Source organism: Odocoileus virginianus, chromosome 31 (assembly GCF_023699985.2).
Source record: "Odocoileus virginianus isolate 20LAN1187 ecotype Illinois chromosome 31, Ovbor_1.2, whole genome shotgun sequence".
NCBI lineage: Eukaryota > Metazoa > Chordata > Mammalia > Artiodactyla > Cervidae > Odocoileus > Odocoileus virginianus.
The window spans coordinates 13,045,902-13,062,020 of NC_069704.1; the positions used below are offsets into that span (position 1 = coordinate 13,045,902).

A 16,119-nucleotide genomic window follows, 5' to 3' on the forward strand; every position below is an offset into this window, starting at 1 on the left:
ATTCCCGTAAAACACGTCCTGTGCTTAGCAAGGCTATTATGGGGTGCAGAGACACGGTAAAGAAATCAATTAAACCTGTGACACATCCAATGGCGCTCAAAGACCTGTTACACAGGTTTCCCCAGAGGAAAATAATCACGTTGCATTATACTTTGGAAGCTGATTGAGGCAAGATTGCGGAGACAAGTTTTGGGGTTTGCAAGACAGACTTTAGCTTTTCTACATCATTTTTGAAGTGCCAGTTAAAGGATTACGGCAGCCAGTCGTCCATTTAGTCTCACGGCAACCATGGTGGAGCAAGAGGGATTAACAGCATGTGGGCACCCTCCAGAAAACTGTAAGTTCTCTTTTTTTAAAAGCGTTTAAAGAAATGGTAAAAAGATTGCAGTGTGTACCTTCGCGACCATTCTGGAATGAAAGCAACTGCTAAGCAAGTAGAATCAGAGGGATGTTGAAACTGAATTTCTTCCTATTTTTATAATAGGACTCCATCAGCAAAAATGCAGTCATTGTTCAGCAAATCTGTTTTAAAAGAAGTTGTAGAATTTCCAGAAGAGCTTTGCAAAAAAAAAAAAAAATGAACAAGAGGGTTAGCAGTGGGAAGTGAATAATGTTTGTGGTTATACCGCTTGAACTGTTTCTATGACAGCAAGTAGAGATACCTACAATAAGAATGATGTGGTCTGGGGGCTAATTCAGACACCCGGGTAAATCAACTTTAATCTCAGTTCCTTGTACCTCTGTGCCTGAGTTTGAATACACCAGAAGAGATCTTGAGGTTCAGGCAGTACGTTTTCCAAAGTGTTCCCTCCAAATGAGCTTCTGTGGAAATAAAAAATTGAACGAGAGCAAGGCAAGCCAAGCATCACCAACAATCCCTGTGGAGAGACAGGTTATGACTTGTCAACGCCGTAGGCGGGCCAGGAAGTGGTCTGGGGGGGTCTCAACTAACCCTCCCCTTGTTGAAGACTAGTTCAAAAGCAAAGAACTAGAGAGAAAAGATAACGTGAGGGTGGAGTGTAAATGTCCTGTTTTCAAGACATTTTGCCGGGAGGAGAGAGAGAGTGAAAGAAAAGGAAACCCAGAAAGTAAGGACGAGACCAGGCCTGCCCAGGGACCCGCTCAGCTGTGGTACCAGGCAGGACATTTGCAGAGGAAATGCTCTCATGTTGCAGGAATCCGTTCAGCTAGGAGTGTACAAATGTTTGACAATTCCGTTCATGAAGTCAACCTGCAGCACATTTTTTTTTTTTAAAGTATGAGGAGGTGAGAAGGGAAGTATGAGGAAGGATCCCCTTTTTAACCATCAAAATGTTTTGCTCTTTTCTTGTTGAAGTTGCTATCTCATTCCTTAAGCTCCCCTCTATTGCTTGGGAAAAAATACTTTTTTTGTAGAATAATATTTACTGTGTGCACTAAGGCTTCCTTGGTCTTTCTAGAATAGAGGTCTCCCAGAGCTACTGAATGCACTGGGACCTTGGGTATCGGGGTCCTGTCAGTCTTGGGGCTGCAGGGATCAGGGCTGCCCTGCCTTCCGGTCTGTGCCTTGCTCCACACACTGCCCTCCCCCAACAAAGGCATAGCGGTGATTTCCAAGCAGTGATTTCCTGTGAAAAAACAAGTTCCCATTGCTTAAAACAAACCCAAAGATGGAATAGCACTCAAATAGTCCACCTTTTCATTTGGCAAAGAGGAGAACTGAACACTCCAGAAAATTTAAATGAGTTAGTTAAAGGCAAACACTAGTGGTAAAGAACCCATTTGCCAGTGCAGGAGATGTGGGCTTGATCCCTGGGTCTAGAAGATCCCATGGAGAAGGAAATGGCAACCTGCTCCAGTATTCGTGCTTGGGAAATCCCATGGACAGAGAAGCCTGGAGAGCTACAGTCCATGGGGTTGCAGAGTCGGACACGACTAAATCAACTTATAGGAGGAAGGAACCAGCCATAGAAGCCAGGTCGTTATGGATAACCAGTTCCGCCACACTGGTCTTCTCTTCCCTTTGTCCAAGGTTCTGGTTTTTCCAGTGGTCATGTTTGGATGTGAGAGTTGGACTATAAAGAAAGCTGAGAGCTGAAGAATTGATGCTTTTGAACTGTGGTGTTGAAGACTCTTGAGAGTCCCTTGGACTGCAAGGAGATCCAACCAGTCCATTCTAAAGGAGATCAGTCCTGGGTGTTCATTGGAAGGACTGATGTTGAAGCTGAAACTCCAGTACTTTGGCCACCTGATGGGAAGAATTGACTCATTTGAAAAGACCCTGATGCTAGGAAAGATTGAGGGCAAGAGAAAAGGGGACAACAGAAGGTGAGATGGTTGGATGGCATCACAGACTCAATGGACATGAGTTTGGGTGGACTCTGGGAGTTGGTGATGGACAGGGAGGCCTGGCGTGCTGTGGTTCATGGGGTCGCAAAGAGCTGGACATGACTGAGCTGAACTGAACTGAGAGGAACTGGCAGGGTCTTCTTCACCTCACCTACCCCCATCTCCATTTAGCCCATCACTCATATTCTTTACCATCTGAGCCACCAGGGAAGCCCCCCCTTTTTTAACATTTTTTTTTCACCTTACCCACCCCCAATCTCCACTTAGCCCATCACTCATATTCACAGCTTACCACACACACCACCTCTTCCTCAAGGATAAAAACTGCATATAATCCCTCTACAGTCAATCCAATTCTACAAACATTTATTGAGCACCTACTCTGTGCAGCCCTGTAAGAGGTCCTGGAGATTCACGGATAAACAAGACCCAATCCCTGCCCTCAGATACATAGACAGCCTGTTATCACAAAATGTCTAACTGAACTACAATAAATCTTTCTCTTGAATACATCATATTACAGAAATACAGGAGAAAAGGGGACTTCCCTGGTGGTGCAGTGGGTGGGAGTCCGACTGCCAATCCAGGGGTCAGTGGGTTTGATCCCTGGTCCGGGAAGATTCCACATTGCTCAGGGCAACTAAGCTTGTGAACTACAACTACTGAGGCTGAGCTCTAGGGCCCAGGAGCCAGAGCCACTGAGCCTGCGTGTTGAAGCTTCTGGAGCCTGTGCTCCGCTAACAGGAGAAACCACCGCAATGAGAAGCCCTCGCACCGCCACGAGGAGTAGCCCCCACTCGCCACAGCTGGGGAAAGCCCATGCGCAGCAGAGAAGACCCAGCCCAGCCAAAAAGGAAAATAGATAAATAAAAATGTTTAAAGGGGAGAGAAAAGGGAAGAAAATAGTTTGAAAACTCTTCAAAACATTAAACAGAAATATAATATGACCCAGCAGTTCCACTCCTAGGTATGTACCCAAAAGAATTGATAACAGGTACTCATGCAGATATAAGTACATGCACGCAGCAGTCACAACAGCCCCAAAGTGGAAACCATCCAAATGGCATAAACAAATTGTGTATATCCTTACAATAGAATATTATTCAGACACAGAAAGGCATGAATTTTTTTTTTCGCTATTTTTATTTATTTATATACTTATGGGCTTCCCTGATAGCTCAGTTGGTAAAGAATCAACCTGCAATGCAGGAGACTCTGGTTCAATTCCTGGGTTGGGAAGATCCCCTGGAGAAGGGAAAGGCTACCCACCCAGTGTTCTGGCCTGGAGAATTCCATGGACTGTATAGTCCATGGGGTCCCAAAGAGTAGGACACGACTGAGCAACTTTCACTTTCACGGCCACATTGGGTCTTTGCTGCTGCGCACAGGCTTTCTCTACTTGCAGCGAGTGGGGGCTACTCTTTTCTAGGGTGTGTGGGCTTTTTATTGCGGTGGCTTCTCTTGTTGCGAAGCGCAGGCTCAGTAGTTGCAACACACAGGATTAGTTGCTCCGTGGCAGGTGGCATCTTCCTAGACCAGGGATTGAACCCATGTTCCCTGCATTGGCAGGTGGATTCTTATCCACTGTACCACCAGAAAAGTCTGGCATGAATTTCTAACACAGTACTGTCATCACACAAATGAACCTCGAAAATATCATACTATATAAAAGAAACTAAACTCAAAGGTCACATATTACATGATTCCATACGATATTCTAGACATATGAAACAGCCAAAACAGACAAATCCAGGACACAAAAAGTAGGTTGGTGGTTTCCAGGGGCTGCAGGGAGGGACCACAGGGAGTGACCACTTAAGGTGTATATGGTTTCATTTTGGGGTGATGAAAATATTCTGAAACTACATCACAGTGATGGTTGCATTTGTACATGTACTAAATGCCACTGATTTGTTTAGTCTGAAATGGCTAATTTTTTGTTATGTGTGTTAAGTGGAGAGTTCTGAAAAGGCTGTGAAAGACCCAGGGATCAAGCTTACAGGCTCAACAGAGGGTCAGCTCACAGAAGCCTGGGATATCTTTGGACTGTATCCTGGAAGAAGTGGGATATCTAGTGAGGATTTTCAGGCATTAGGAGGACTTGCTCAGATCTGTGTTTAAAATGGATGTTGTCAGTGGTAGGCTGATAACACTAGGGAGGGTCTGGACCCATGGAAACTAGAGTCTGCCCAGTGAGGGAGCCTAAAGAATGTGCCAAGATATAAAATACTTGCCTGATCATGTTTCTGTTAAGTAAACATAATCATCTTCCACTCAATTTGAGCTCAGAAATAGCCACTGGTGGTGAACAATATTAACCACGACTCTTTTAAAATCCACTTTTGAAACAGTTCAAGCCTATATTTTTGCACATCCTACCAGCTTTGGCACCCAACAGTCTTTTCAAAGTAAAATTAACCTGCTTCCTCTTTCTCTGATGACTACTCATAAGCACTTGTCTTTGAACAAATACTTCACCAAGGAAGAAAATCTGATGTTGATGACAGCAAATTGCCATGCAAAAATAGCTTACAAAAGGAACTGTGATCCAAAATTAATACATGTATTTCCTTAGTCTCAGTGTTGGCCACTTTAGCATGTCAAGAAATACTTCACGCTGTAACTTTTTTTAAAGTTGCTAATGACATTATTTTGTACAGAGAATAAAAATTTGAGTGGAATCAGAAGAAAAAATCTGATCTGCTCCATACTCACCTAAGCACCAAATTCAATGTAACCTTAACAGAACTGTACAGAATCTATCAAGTCAAACTTGGCTAAAATTGGGAATTCAAAAGATTTCTATCAAAAAAATAAAAAATAAAAAACAAACAAAAGATTTCTATCTTGTAGTCAGTGTGCCTGCCAGTCAGCTTCCCCTATTTCATTCTGAAGAAAACCCCAGTACTGAGAGGTTTCCCAGACGCGGGACTCAGCAATAAAACCATTCAGGCACCCGGCTTTTATGTCCATTGAAACTTCTTCCAAAATTCACTCTCGGTGCAGGATCAGTTTCATTTGGAAAGTAAACAAATAACAGCAGCAGTGAAGAGGAGAGAGGAAAAGTTGGGCATCATTGGCATCATATGTGGAAAGAAATACATTCCAAGAGCAAGAATGCTTTCCATATGAATCCTCAGACTCACTACTTCACACTTATGTGCCAAGACAAGGATGTGGCTTTCAGGCTGGCTTCAATGGAATGTTTTTTCACCTTCCACATCATTCAGTCAATAAACACCTACAGAGATCCTACCATTGGCCAGGCTTGGGACCAAGTGTTAGGATCCAGAGATGAAGATGTGCTAACTGGATCCTGGAGGTGCTCATAGGCTAGAGGTCAAGGAGAGGAGTTATACTGGGTGACAACCAGGTCTAACACAGCATCATTATTAATTAGGACTCCCAGCTTCCAAGAGGCAGAGATGTCATTCTCTGCCATTATCTGTCACTCTCACAACTACACCTCAAGTAGGTATTATTATCCCCATTTTAAAGATAAGATATAGGACTTGCCTGGTGATCCAGTGGTTAAGAATCAGCCTGCCAATGCAGGGGACACAGGTTCAATCCCGGGCCCAGGACGATCCCAATGCTACAAAGCCCCTGTGCCACGACTACTGAGCCCTTGTGCTGCAACTGCTGAAGCCTGCATACCTAGAGCCCATGCTCCGCAACGAGAGAAGCCACGGCAATGGGAAGCCCTGTGCCACAACGAAGAGTCGCCCCCACTCACCACGCCAGAAAAAGTCCATGTGCTGCGATCCAGACCCAGAGCAGCCAAAGACTGGAATAAAAAATTTTAAAACAACAAAAACAGATAAAATAAAAACTGAAGCTCAAAGAGGCAAAACTTGCCCCCAACCACCCAGCTAGCAGTGGTAGACACAGGCAGATTTGGGTGAGTCCTTTTGATTCCAAAAACCCTGCCTAGTCTCGTCTTCCCAGGTCCTTTTCACTGTGATCAAGGTTCAGATCAAGGTCATTCAGAACTTACTCCAGCTTGTCTTAGCTTTTCATCAAAGAGTGGTGGTATCTACATTATGGATTGATAGCAAAATTGCCAGGTTTTAAACATTAATGTTAATGACAAGGGCAGGGTGGGGGAAAGTTAGATATTTATGCTTAACTAGAAGACAAATAGTGGAGAAGGCAATGGCACCCCACTCCAGTACTCTTGCCTGGAAAATCCCATGGACAGAGGAGCCTGGTGGGCTGCCGTCCATGGGGTCGCAGAGAGTCGGACACGACTGAAGTGACTTAGCAGCAGCAGCAGAAGACAAATAGAAACTGCTATGAGAGGCTAGATCAAGATGACATAGAGAGAAGAAAACACTGGGCTTCATGACACTGGATTTGACACTGATTTTCTTGGATAAAACAGCAAAGGCACAAGTAATGAAAAAAACAGACAAATTGGACTTCATCAAAATGAAAAACTTTTTGTGCATTAAAGGACACTATTAATAGAGTGAAAATGCCACCAAAAGAATGGGAAAAAAATTTGCAAATTATATATCCTATAAGGCATTAATATATAAAGTATATAAAAAATTACTGAAACTCAGGGACAAAATAAACCCAACCTGATTAAAAAATAGACAAAATACTAGAATAGATATTTCTCCAGAGAAGATATACAAATGGCCAATAAGCACATGAAAAGATATTCAACGTCACTAATCATTAGGGAAATGAAAATGAAAACTGCAATGGGATACCACTTCACATCCATTAGGATGGCTATCATAAAAAAAAAAAGAAAAGAAGTGTTGGCAAGGATGTGGAGATACCGGAACCCTTGTGCACTGTTGGTAGGAATGTAAAATGGAGCAGATGCTAGGGAAAACAGAATGGCAGTTCCTCCAAAAATTAAAGTTAGAATTACCGTATGAACTGGCAATTCTACTTCTGGCTACCTGCTTCAATGAAGGGAAAGCAGGGACATGAAAAGAAATTTGCACACTCATGTTCATAGCAGGGTTATTACAACAGCCCCAAAGTGGAAGCAACCCAAGTGTTCCTTGATGAGTAAATGGATAAACAAAACATGATGAATGTACATAAGAGAATATTATTTAGCCTTAAAAAGGAAGGAAATTCTAACACATGCTACAACACGGTTGAAATTTGACATTATTCTAAGTGAAATTAAGTCAGTCACAAAGGGACAAATACTATATAATTCCATTGATATGAGGTACTTAGTCAAATTTATAGAGACAGAAAATAGACAGTGGTTGCCAGGGGCTGGCAAGGGAGGAATGGGGAATTAATGTTTAACTGGCAGAGTTTCTGTTTGGGAAGATGAAAAAGTCCTGGAGATGGATAGTGGTGATCTTGCACAACAATATGAATGAATTTAATACCACTGAGCTGCATATCTAAAAATGGTTCAGAGGGACTTCCTTGGTGGTCCAGCGGTTAAGACTCTGTGCTTCCACTGCAGGGGGAGCAGATCCCATCCCTGGTGAGGGAACTAAGATCCCACACGCCACAGCCAAAAAAAAAAAAGTTAAGCTAATAAATTTTATGTTAGGTATATTTAACCACAATTAAAAAAAAAAAAAAAGATGGCATACAGAGCACTTGCATTGACCTCAATACCACCCAAGATTCCTTTTAATGACAGAAAAAAAATATGCTTTTTAAAATTCCATTCGATGGGGAGTTGTTTAAGGAGTTTCAACTTTGCAAGATGAAAGTTATTGAGATAGATAATGATGAGCATTGCACAACAATGTGAAAGCACTTAACACTACCAAACTACACACCTAAAAACAGTTCAGATGGTAAATTTTAGGTTATTTGCATTGTGGTGGCTTGTTTAGCCACTTAGTCATGTCCAACTCTTTGTGATCCCACGGACTGTAGCCCCCCAGGCTCCTGTGTCCATGGGATTTCCCAGGCAAGAGTACTGGAGTGGATTGCCATTTCCTTCTCCAAATGAAAGGGAAAGTCGTTCAGTTGTGTCCTACTCTTTGGGACCCCATGGACTATAGAGTCCACGGAATTCTCCAGGCCAGAATACTGGAGTGGGTAGCCTTTCCCTTCTCCAGGGGATCTTCCCAACCCAGGGGTCAAACCCAGGTCTCCTACGCCGCAGACAGCCTGCTTGCAGGCGGATTCTTCACCGACTGAGCCACTACCACAATTAAAAATAAAGATCCATTAGAACACTAGAAAGCAAGAATAGCTGCTACCAGTGATACCAACCTACCAGAAAATGTGGGGATTTTCTGAATGATAGAAAGCAGTTCAGTTGAAATTGGACTAAGAGAAGAAACCTCAGCTTGAAATACTTGCAAGAATGCTTGCTGTGAAAGGGGGTCAAGGAAAAGAGTGATTGTCCAGGAAATTAACTGGGGTACTCTGCAAGACCACTTGAAGGGCAAGCTGAAGTATAGATTGAACCCCACCCCAGAGTTTCTGATTTAGTTCATCTGGGACAGGACCTGAGAAATTTCATTTCTAATAAGTTTCCAGGTGCTATTGCTGCTGCTGGTTTAAAGATCATAATTGAGAACCACTTTGAGAAGTAGCTAGACCTGATAGGGCTAGCTTCTCCTATAAGAAGAAACAGATGATAGCATCTCTCCCAGGTGGAAACACTGAGTGTGATCCTGAGGTCCCAGCTTCCTAGAAAATGCAAGGGGTAGAGGAGAAGGAACCCCCATGCTGGATGACTAGCCTCAGTATATTCCACCACCACCACCCCCATAATGATGAGAGAGACCTGGACCGTATCTACAATCACTGTAAGCTTACCAGACATTCCTAAAGTCAAAGGAGAGAAGGCAGCCAAGAACTGCCAATCTTTAAGGAACATCAGACTAAAGAAAAACATTGGTATTGTCAAGAAAGAGAACTCATTCACAAGTGAAATTAACCAAACAACATGGTGTTAATTTCTGTGAATAAATAGCGACATAGTTCTTTTTCGAATATTCATACCTTTTTAAACAGTGGCTTAATGAAGTATAATTTACATCTAATAAAATTCACCAAATTTAAGTCTATAGTTCAATACATTTTGGCAAATGCATACAGTTATCTAACCACCACGACAACCAAGAGAGACTATTTCCATCACTCAAAGATTTTTCTTGGTGCCCGTTTTCAAAAAGCACTGGGGAGGAAAGTCATATTGCTAGGTTTTTCCTGGGCACAGAGGGGAAAAATCTGAGTTAATTAGCAAGGGGTCACAGAAGATGCGGCAGCTAGATTTTCTGGAAAGAGAATAAGAGGTGAAGCTTCTCCATGAAACCGTTTCTCAATCTTAGTTGCACACAAAATCAATGGGAAGATTTTCGTAAAATACCACTGCCTGCACTCAACCCCCAGAGTTTCTGATTTGCATCATCTGTGGTGGATCCTGGCTTCCCTGGTGGCTCAGAGGGTAAAAAATCTGCCTCCCGCAATGCAGAAGACCTGGGTTCAATCACTGGCTCAGGAAGATCTGCTGGAGAAGGGAATGGCAACCCATTCCAGTATTCCTGCCTGGAGAACGCCATGGACAGAGAAGCCTGGTAGGCTACAGTCCATGGGGTCACAAAGGGATGGACATTAGTGAGTCACACACTCACACACACACACAGGAGCCCAGGCATTGGGTATCTTAAAAGTCCCTCCAGGTAATTCTCACGATCAATCAAGGCTGAGAGATAGTGTGTTAAAGGCAGTTATTTCTGAAAATAGAGAGTAGCTTTTTAAAAATCATAAAATCTATATAACAACTGTCACTAAAACAAATTACTTACAAGGAAAATTTACACCCAATCCTGTCGCCCTTGCACAGCAACCATCCTTGACGCTCTGTCTGCACACAGCCATATTTTGGCACCACTTGATGCACTGTGATGAAGCTGCAATTTTCCTTTTATTTTTAAGTCCCCATTTATCATAAACATCTTGCTTATGTCCCTACCTAAGGAGGAAGTTTAGGGTAGCATTTCTGAGCGTGGGCTTTGAAGTCAAAGCTGGGTTAAAACCTCTGATTTTTCACCTACAAACTGTGAATCTCCAGCAAACACCAACACGTGCTTGAACTTCAGAGGCTCCAGCTGCATGATAGGAATAACGGTACCTACCTCTTGGGTACCGACCTCATGATTTCATTCTGAAGGCTGATGTTTGTAAAGACACAGCAGCAAAACACCTGGCAGGCACACTTCTGGCTTTCAGGTGATGGTAGCTGTTAGCATCATCGAAACAAGTAGGATAATCCACTGAAAAGAATGCCATTCGAGGGCACTAAATATAAACAGACCTAGGGGTTGGGAGGAGGAGGAAGGGACCCCGTTCAGTCTCCCAGCGAGGACTCAGACCGGCTGGAGGAGTGGCTTACAGAAGGCAGCTGTGTCTGTGCATGTGTGTGTGTGTTCTAGAGGCCAGTACAGGGTGGAGTTAACCACAGTCAGGGGAAATTCTGAGGGAGGAAGAATTCAAGACAGCCCCTGGATCGCCTGTTTCAATAGCAACACCATGAGAGCGACAAGAGCCACAAAGAATGGAATGGACAGGCCAGCTGAACTCATTCTCTTGTTTTCTCTCCATGAGGCTAGAAAACCAGGCTGATTCCAAGCAGGACTAAGGAAACATCCCTGGGGGTCTCGGACGATCCCAGGAGGTCAGGCCTGGAGGGTGGAGGAAAAGCAGTCCTGTGTCAGGAGGAATGAGAGGATCAGGCCATTTAATTTGACCCTTAGAAATAATGTGAGTTAGTCATTCAGTTGTGTCCGACTCTTTGTGACCTTATGGACTGTAGCCTCCAGGCTCCTCTGTCCATAGCATTCTCTAGGCAAGAATACTGGAGTGGGTAGCCTTTCCCTTCTCCAGGGGGTCTCCCTGACCCAGGGGTTGAACCCAGGTCTCCTGCATTGCAGGCAGATTCTTTACTGCCTGAACCACCAGGGAAGCCCCTAAAAATAATAGTAATATGAATGTATAGAGAGGTGCTATTCTGGACCCTTTAATTAAATCATTCTGTCCTTACAGCAATCCTATGAATTAGGTATTGTTATTATCCTCATTTTACAGATGAGGAAACGGAGACATAGGCAGTTAAATAAACTTGCCCAAGATCATGCAGTAAAGGGCAGAGTCAGAATCAGAAACCCAGAGACCATGCTCTTCACTACCACTGTACAGATAAAGTGAGACACAGCAGCTATTTTATAATTAAATTTAAATGGTCATGATACCATATCATAATTTGCTCCATCATCCCCTTTTTATTCAGTATTTTTCCACTGTCCGCTGTAGCAAGCATCTGCATACATAGCTGTCCACTTCTGTTGAATTATCTCCTTAGGATTATTTCTCATGAATGGCGTTACTTGGGCCAGGAAAGTCAACAACGTCATAGTTGTTGCTGCATATTGTTGTGTTTACCCAACAGGCTGCACCAGTTGACACCTTCACTGGCAGGGTAGGAATATACCATTTTCACCACCACCTCAAGCAGCAGAGGGAGAATTATTGTTTTGCAAATGTTTATTTATAAGTTTTTTCTAGATTTTATTGCTGTGAAAGTTGGAAATTTGCAGCATCAGTCTTGCTGGTCACCTGGGCTTCTGGGATTTTCCTTAAATGCAAGGCTCCTTCCTTCACCTCCCCTGAAGTTGAACCATTATCCCCACCCCCCACCCTCTCCCCACTGCAGGCCAGGTCCTCGACTCCCAAACTATCTGGAACTCTGGAAGGTGAGTGGCCCATACGTCTGGCCTTTTGTCTACAGCACGCATAAATGTTGCCACATTTTGGCTGGGTTTTCTCTCCCACTGTACCAGATGGCTTTCCTGTATGAATTGGAACGGCCTTTAAGACAGGCTAGCTGTCCTCCTGGTTATAGAAACCAGTATTTCTCAGATCTAATCATATCTACAAAGCACCTGAAGATCTTGTTAAAATGATTCTGATTCAGTAGGTCTAAGGCAGGGACTGATCCAGCCAACTCCCAGGTGATGCTAATCTTGCAAGTGCCAAGAACCTAAATTAAATTATTTAAATTCCTCAGACCAGACAACAAATAAAGCCCAGGCAGTCCCATCAGAACCTTCTAATTCCAGCTCTGTCTCTGACAGCCTCTGGGGCCTTGGTCTTGTCAAGCTCTCTGAGCCTCAGTTTCCCCAACAGTATGATGAAAGGATGAAACCAGACATTCTCTGAGTCCCGTCTATGGTTTTTATTTCCATACTGGACTTCTTTAGCCCATTCATATTATTTTCCTATAGTATTTATTTAACAAACAATTTTTGAACTTGGAGAATGAACATAAGCTATCTTTTTAAACACTAGGAATATAAAAGGATGAAAAATTTAGACATAGTCCCTGCATTCATGAGAGCTCAAGTCTAGTGGGAAAGACAAGCAAATTAGAGTGAGAAAACAGCTTGATAAGTGTTTGGGTAGAAAAAGCTCAGGGTACAGGGGGAGCAAATAGAAACTGGATTTCACCCAGACTGACCAATGGGAATCAGGAGAGATTTCCCAAAGAAAACCATTCCTAAGGTGACCCCTAAAGGATGAGAGGTGGGATTCATGTGCAGTTGGACAAGGAAAGTGGACTCTGATCCATGCAGTGGGGAAGGCCTGGCCAAGGCCCAGGGCAAGAGCGAGCATGGGGCTCTCCTGAAGCTGAAGAGGTGCGTGTACACAGAGGGTGGAGGAGAAGGGGCGAGAGAGGAGCGGGGGAGATGGCAGGGTCCAGAGGATCGAGGTTAGGGTTAAGGATGCCATGGATGTGGACATTTTATAGGTGATGGCAAGCCCTTAGAACACCTGAAGAAGGGATGAAACTGAACTGGATTTTAGCAAGATCACTTTGCCGGCAGTGGGGAGATTGAACTAAAGGGGATGTGACCAAATGTGAGGAAAGCAGTAAAAAGACTTGCAAGAGATAAGAAAAGGCTGGACTAGAGCACAGCGGTGGGAAATGGTAGCATCTAGACAGAGGCAGGAGGCAGAACTGACAGGTCTTGGTTGAATGTGGGGAGGGTGGGGTTGGAAAAATACAGACATCTTACTGGCTTACAATAACAAACATTTATTTCTTGCACATGGGCCTGTGGGTCAGCTGGGCTCAACCTAACTCAGTTGGGCTCAGCTCCAGGCTCTAGGTCAAGCTCAGGTTTGTCTCACGTGTCTGCTATTTGGGCACCCAGGCTCTCCTCGTGACAGATGGCAGGAGTCCCAGGGGAAGCAGAAACACGGGTGACTCCCAGTACAGTGTCACGAGAGCTTCTGTTAGGAACAGCCATGCAGTGATCCGTTTGTTCAAAGCAAGACCCATGGACAAGCCCAAAATCAATGAAGTGCACAAGTACACTAGGCTTCAAAATGGAAAGGAAGGGAGAATGAGAATTTGCTGAACAATAATAGAGTCTACCACGGGGATTAAACCCAGCCCCCAAATAGATGACGGAACCCTTCACGGAAATAAGGAACACGTAAGGAGGACCATCTGAGCTATAGGGCTTCCCTGGTAGCTCACATGGTTTTCCTTACGTGTTCCTTATTTCCATGGATGGCTCCACTCTCATGGGGGCTCCCCTGGTGGCTCAGATGGTAAAGAATCCACCTGCAGTGTGGGAGACCTGACTTCGATCCTTGGATTGGGAAGATCCCCTGGAGAAGGGCATGGCAACCCACTCCAGTAGTTTCACCTGGAGAAGCGCCATGGCCAGAGGAGCCTGGTGGGCTACAGTCCACGAGGTTTCAGAGTCAGACAGAGCTGGGCGACTTTCACTTTCAAGGAGGACTATGGTTTTGGATAGAGGTGCAGAGAGAAATGGACTCCATTCACGTAGCGTGGAGTTCCTGGTGAGATGTTCTAGCAGAGATGTCAGAGAAGCAGTTGGGTAAGTTGCCCACAGCTCAGGAGAGGGAGATGGGCTGGAGATATGTATTTGTGAGTCATCAGCACAGGGTTGGCCAGGAGAGGGGATGAGATCATCCAGGGAGAATTTGCAGAGTTAAAAACAGGGCAGGCCTAGCACAGAACCCTTGGGAACATCAAGGAATGTTCTTGGAAGAGAGGCCAGCAAAGGGGATGGAACCGTAGCAAACATAGAGCAAAAAAAAATGGAATCCTGGAAGCCCAGGGACAGAAGTGTTTCAAGAAAGAGGGAGTGGGCCAGAGTGTCCAACACCGATAAAGTCCAATGGGTCTGACCACGGGGCATCAGTTTCCCCAAAACAAGGTGCTCTGAAGCTAGACGTTCAAACACATGGAGAGATCTATCTGAAAGAAACTCAGTGGCCTGTCTCTACATTTGGAATGAGGCACAAGCAGACACACCCACTCCTCCCTGAAATTATTTACAAAAGTTTTTTTTATCAAAGTGCAACATACATACTGAAAGATGCACAAACTTTGAGTGTATGTAAGTGCATGTAAGCTCAATGCATTTTCCCAAGATGAGCACACCTTGCATCCAGCACCCCAGCAGCACCCCGAAAGCCCTCCATTGGTCCTCTTCACAAAACCGCTTCCACGCTGATTTTCACAAGATGCCAGTGCACTGTGAGATCAGTGGGGAACCCTGATGAACCTGAGGCTCACCAGTTCCTATCTCAGAACTTTCTGTGCTCCCTGCTCCTCCCGCCCCAACCTCTTCCCACAGAGCTCCCTCCCTCTCTTTCTCCGTGATTCATTCCTTCTCTCTGTTCATCATCCATGCAGTAAACTTGATTAGAGGGCCTGTGTGTTATATACTCTCCCAGGGGGCAGAGAGAGAGGATATAAAGGTGAGGAACCCCAGGTCTCACGCTTTAAAAACAAACGTGTCAATAGGAAATGCGGAAACGTCTCGATGTGATGCTGTTGAAACAGAGTTGGTACTGTGTGTGGGTATAGAGTGAATGTGCACTTGGGAAAAGGTGTATCAGAAATGGTTGAACTTGTGCGGGAAGGATGAACAGGACTTCTAAGCCTTTGATGGAGTGGAGCAGGCCCAGCTTTTGCTTTATGCCGTCGGCGTCTCCTGTGGCTGCCCTTCACTGCTCACCACTGTTTCAAGCACAGACTGATTTTTCTTCCCATTGAACAATCCACACCACTGACAGTGCTGTACCTGGACAGTGGTGGTGGTGTTCAGTTGCTCAGTTGTGTCCGACTCTTTGTGACCCCATGCCAGGCTTCCCTGTCCTTCACCGTCTCCCGGAGTTTGCTCAAATTCATGATCATTGAGTTGGTGATGCTATCTAACCATCTCATCCTCTGTCGTCCCCTTCCCCTCTTGCCCTCAATCTTTCCCAGCATTAGAGTCTTTTCCAGTGAGTTGGCTCCTCACATTAGGCGGCCAAAGTATCGTAGCTTCAGCTTCAGCATCAGTACTTCCAATGAATATTCCGGGTTGATTTCCTTTAGGATTGACTGGCTTGATCTCCTTCCTGTCCAAGGGACTCTAAAGAATCATCTTAGGACCACAGTTAGAAAGCATCAATTCTTCAGTACTCAGTCTTCTTTATGGTCCAACTCTCACATCCATACATAACTACTGGAAAAACCGAAGATTTGACCATACGGACTTTGGTCAGCCAAGTGATGCCTCTGCTTTTTAACATGCTGCACAGTAGAGGGCGCTAAAAGACTGTGCTTGATTCAAACTGCCAGGGACTTTGCAACCCAAGAGGAAACACTTTCAGCAAGGCTCTGGAAGATGTGAAAACAGTTAAGACGAGAGAGAGGAAGAGATGTGCCCAGGATCGCATGGCTGCTCAAGAGCAGAACAAGCCCATTCCACCAGACCCATGCAATTTACTCGGTGATCCAAAGCTCACAATTAG

At 44.5% G+C, this 16,119-nt stretch overlaps 1 protein-coding gene across 1 annotated transcript in view; it reads left to right on the top strand.

The window, feature by feature from the left end:
- The first annotated feature begins 274 nt into the window (after window positions 1–274).
- PTPN3 (protein tyrosine phosphatase non-receptor type 3) overlaps window positions 275–16,119 on the top strand; it is a 151,704-nt gene continuing 135,859 nt past the window's right edge. The window contains exon 1 of the mRNA XM_070459322.1: window positions 275–337. Within this exon, the coding sequence (XP_070315423.1) occupies window positions 289–337 (49 nt within the window). The 5' untranslated portion in view covers window positions 275–288. The remainder of the gene's footprint in view (window positions 338–16,119) is intronic.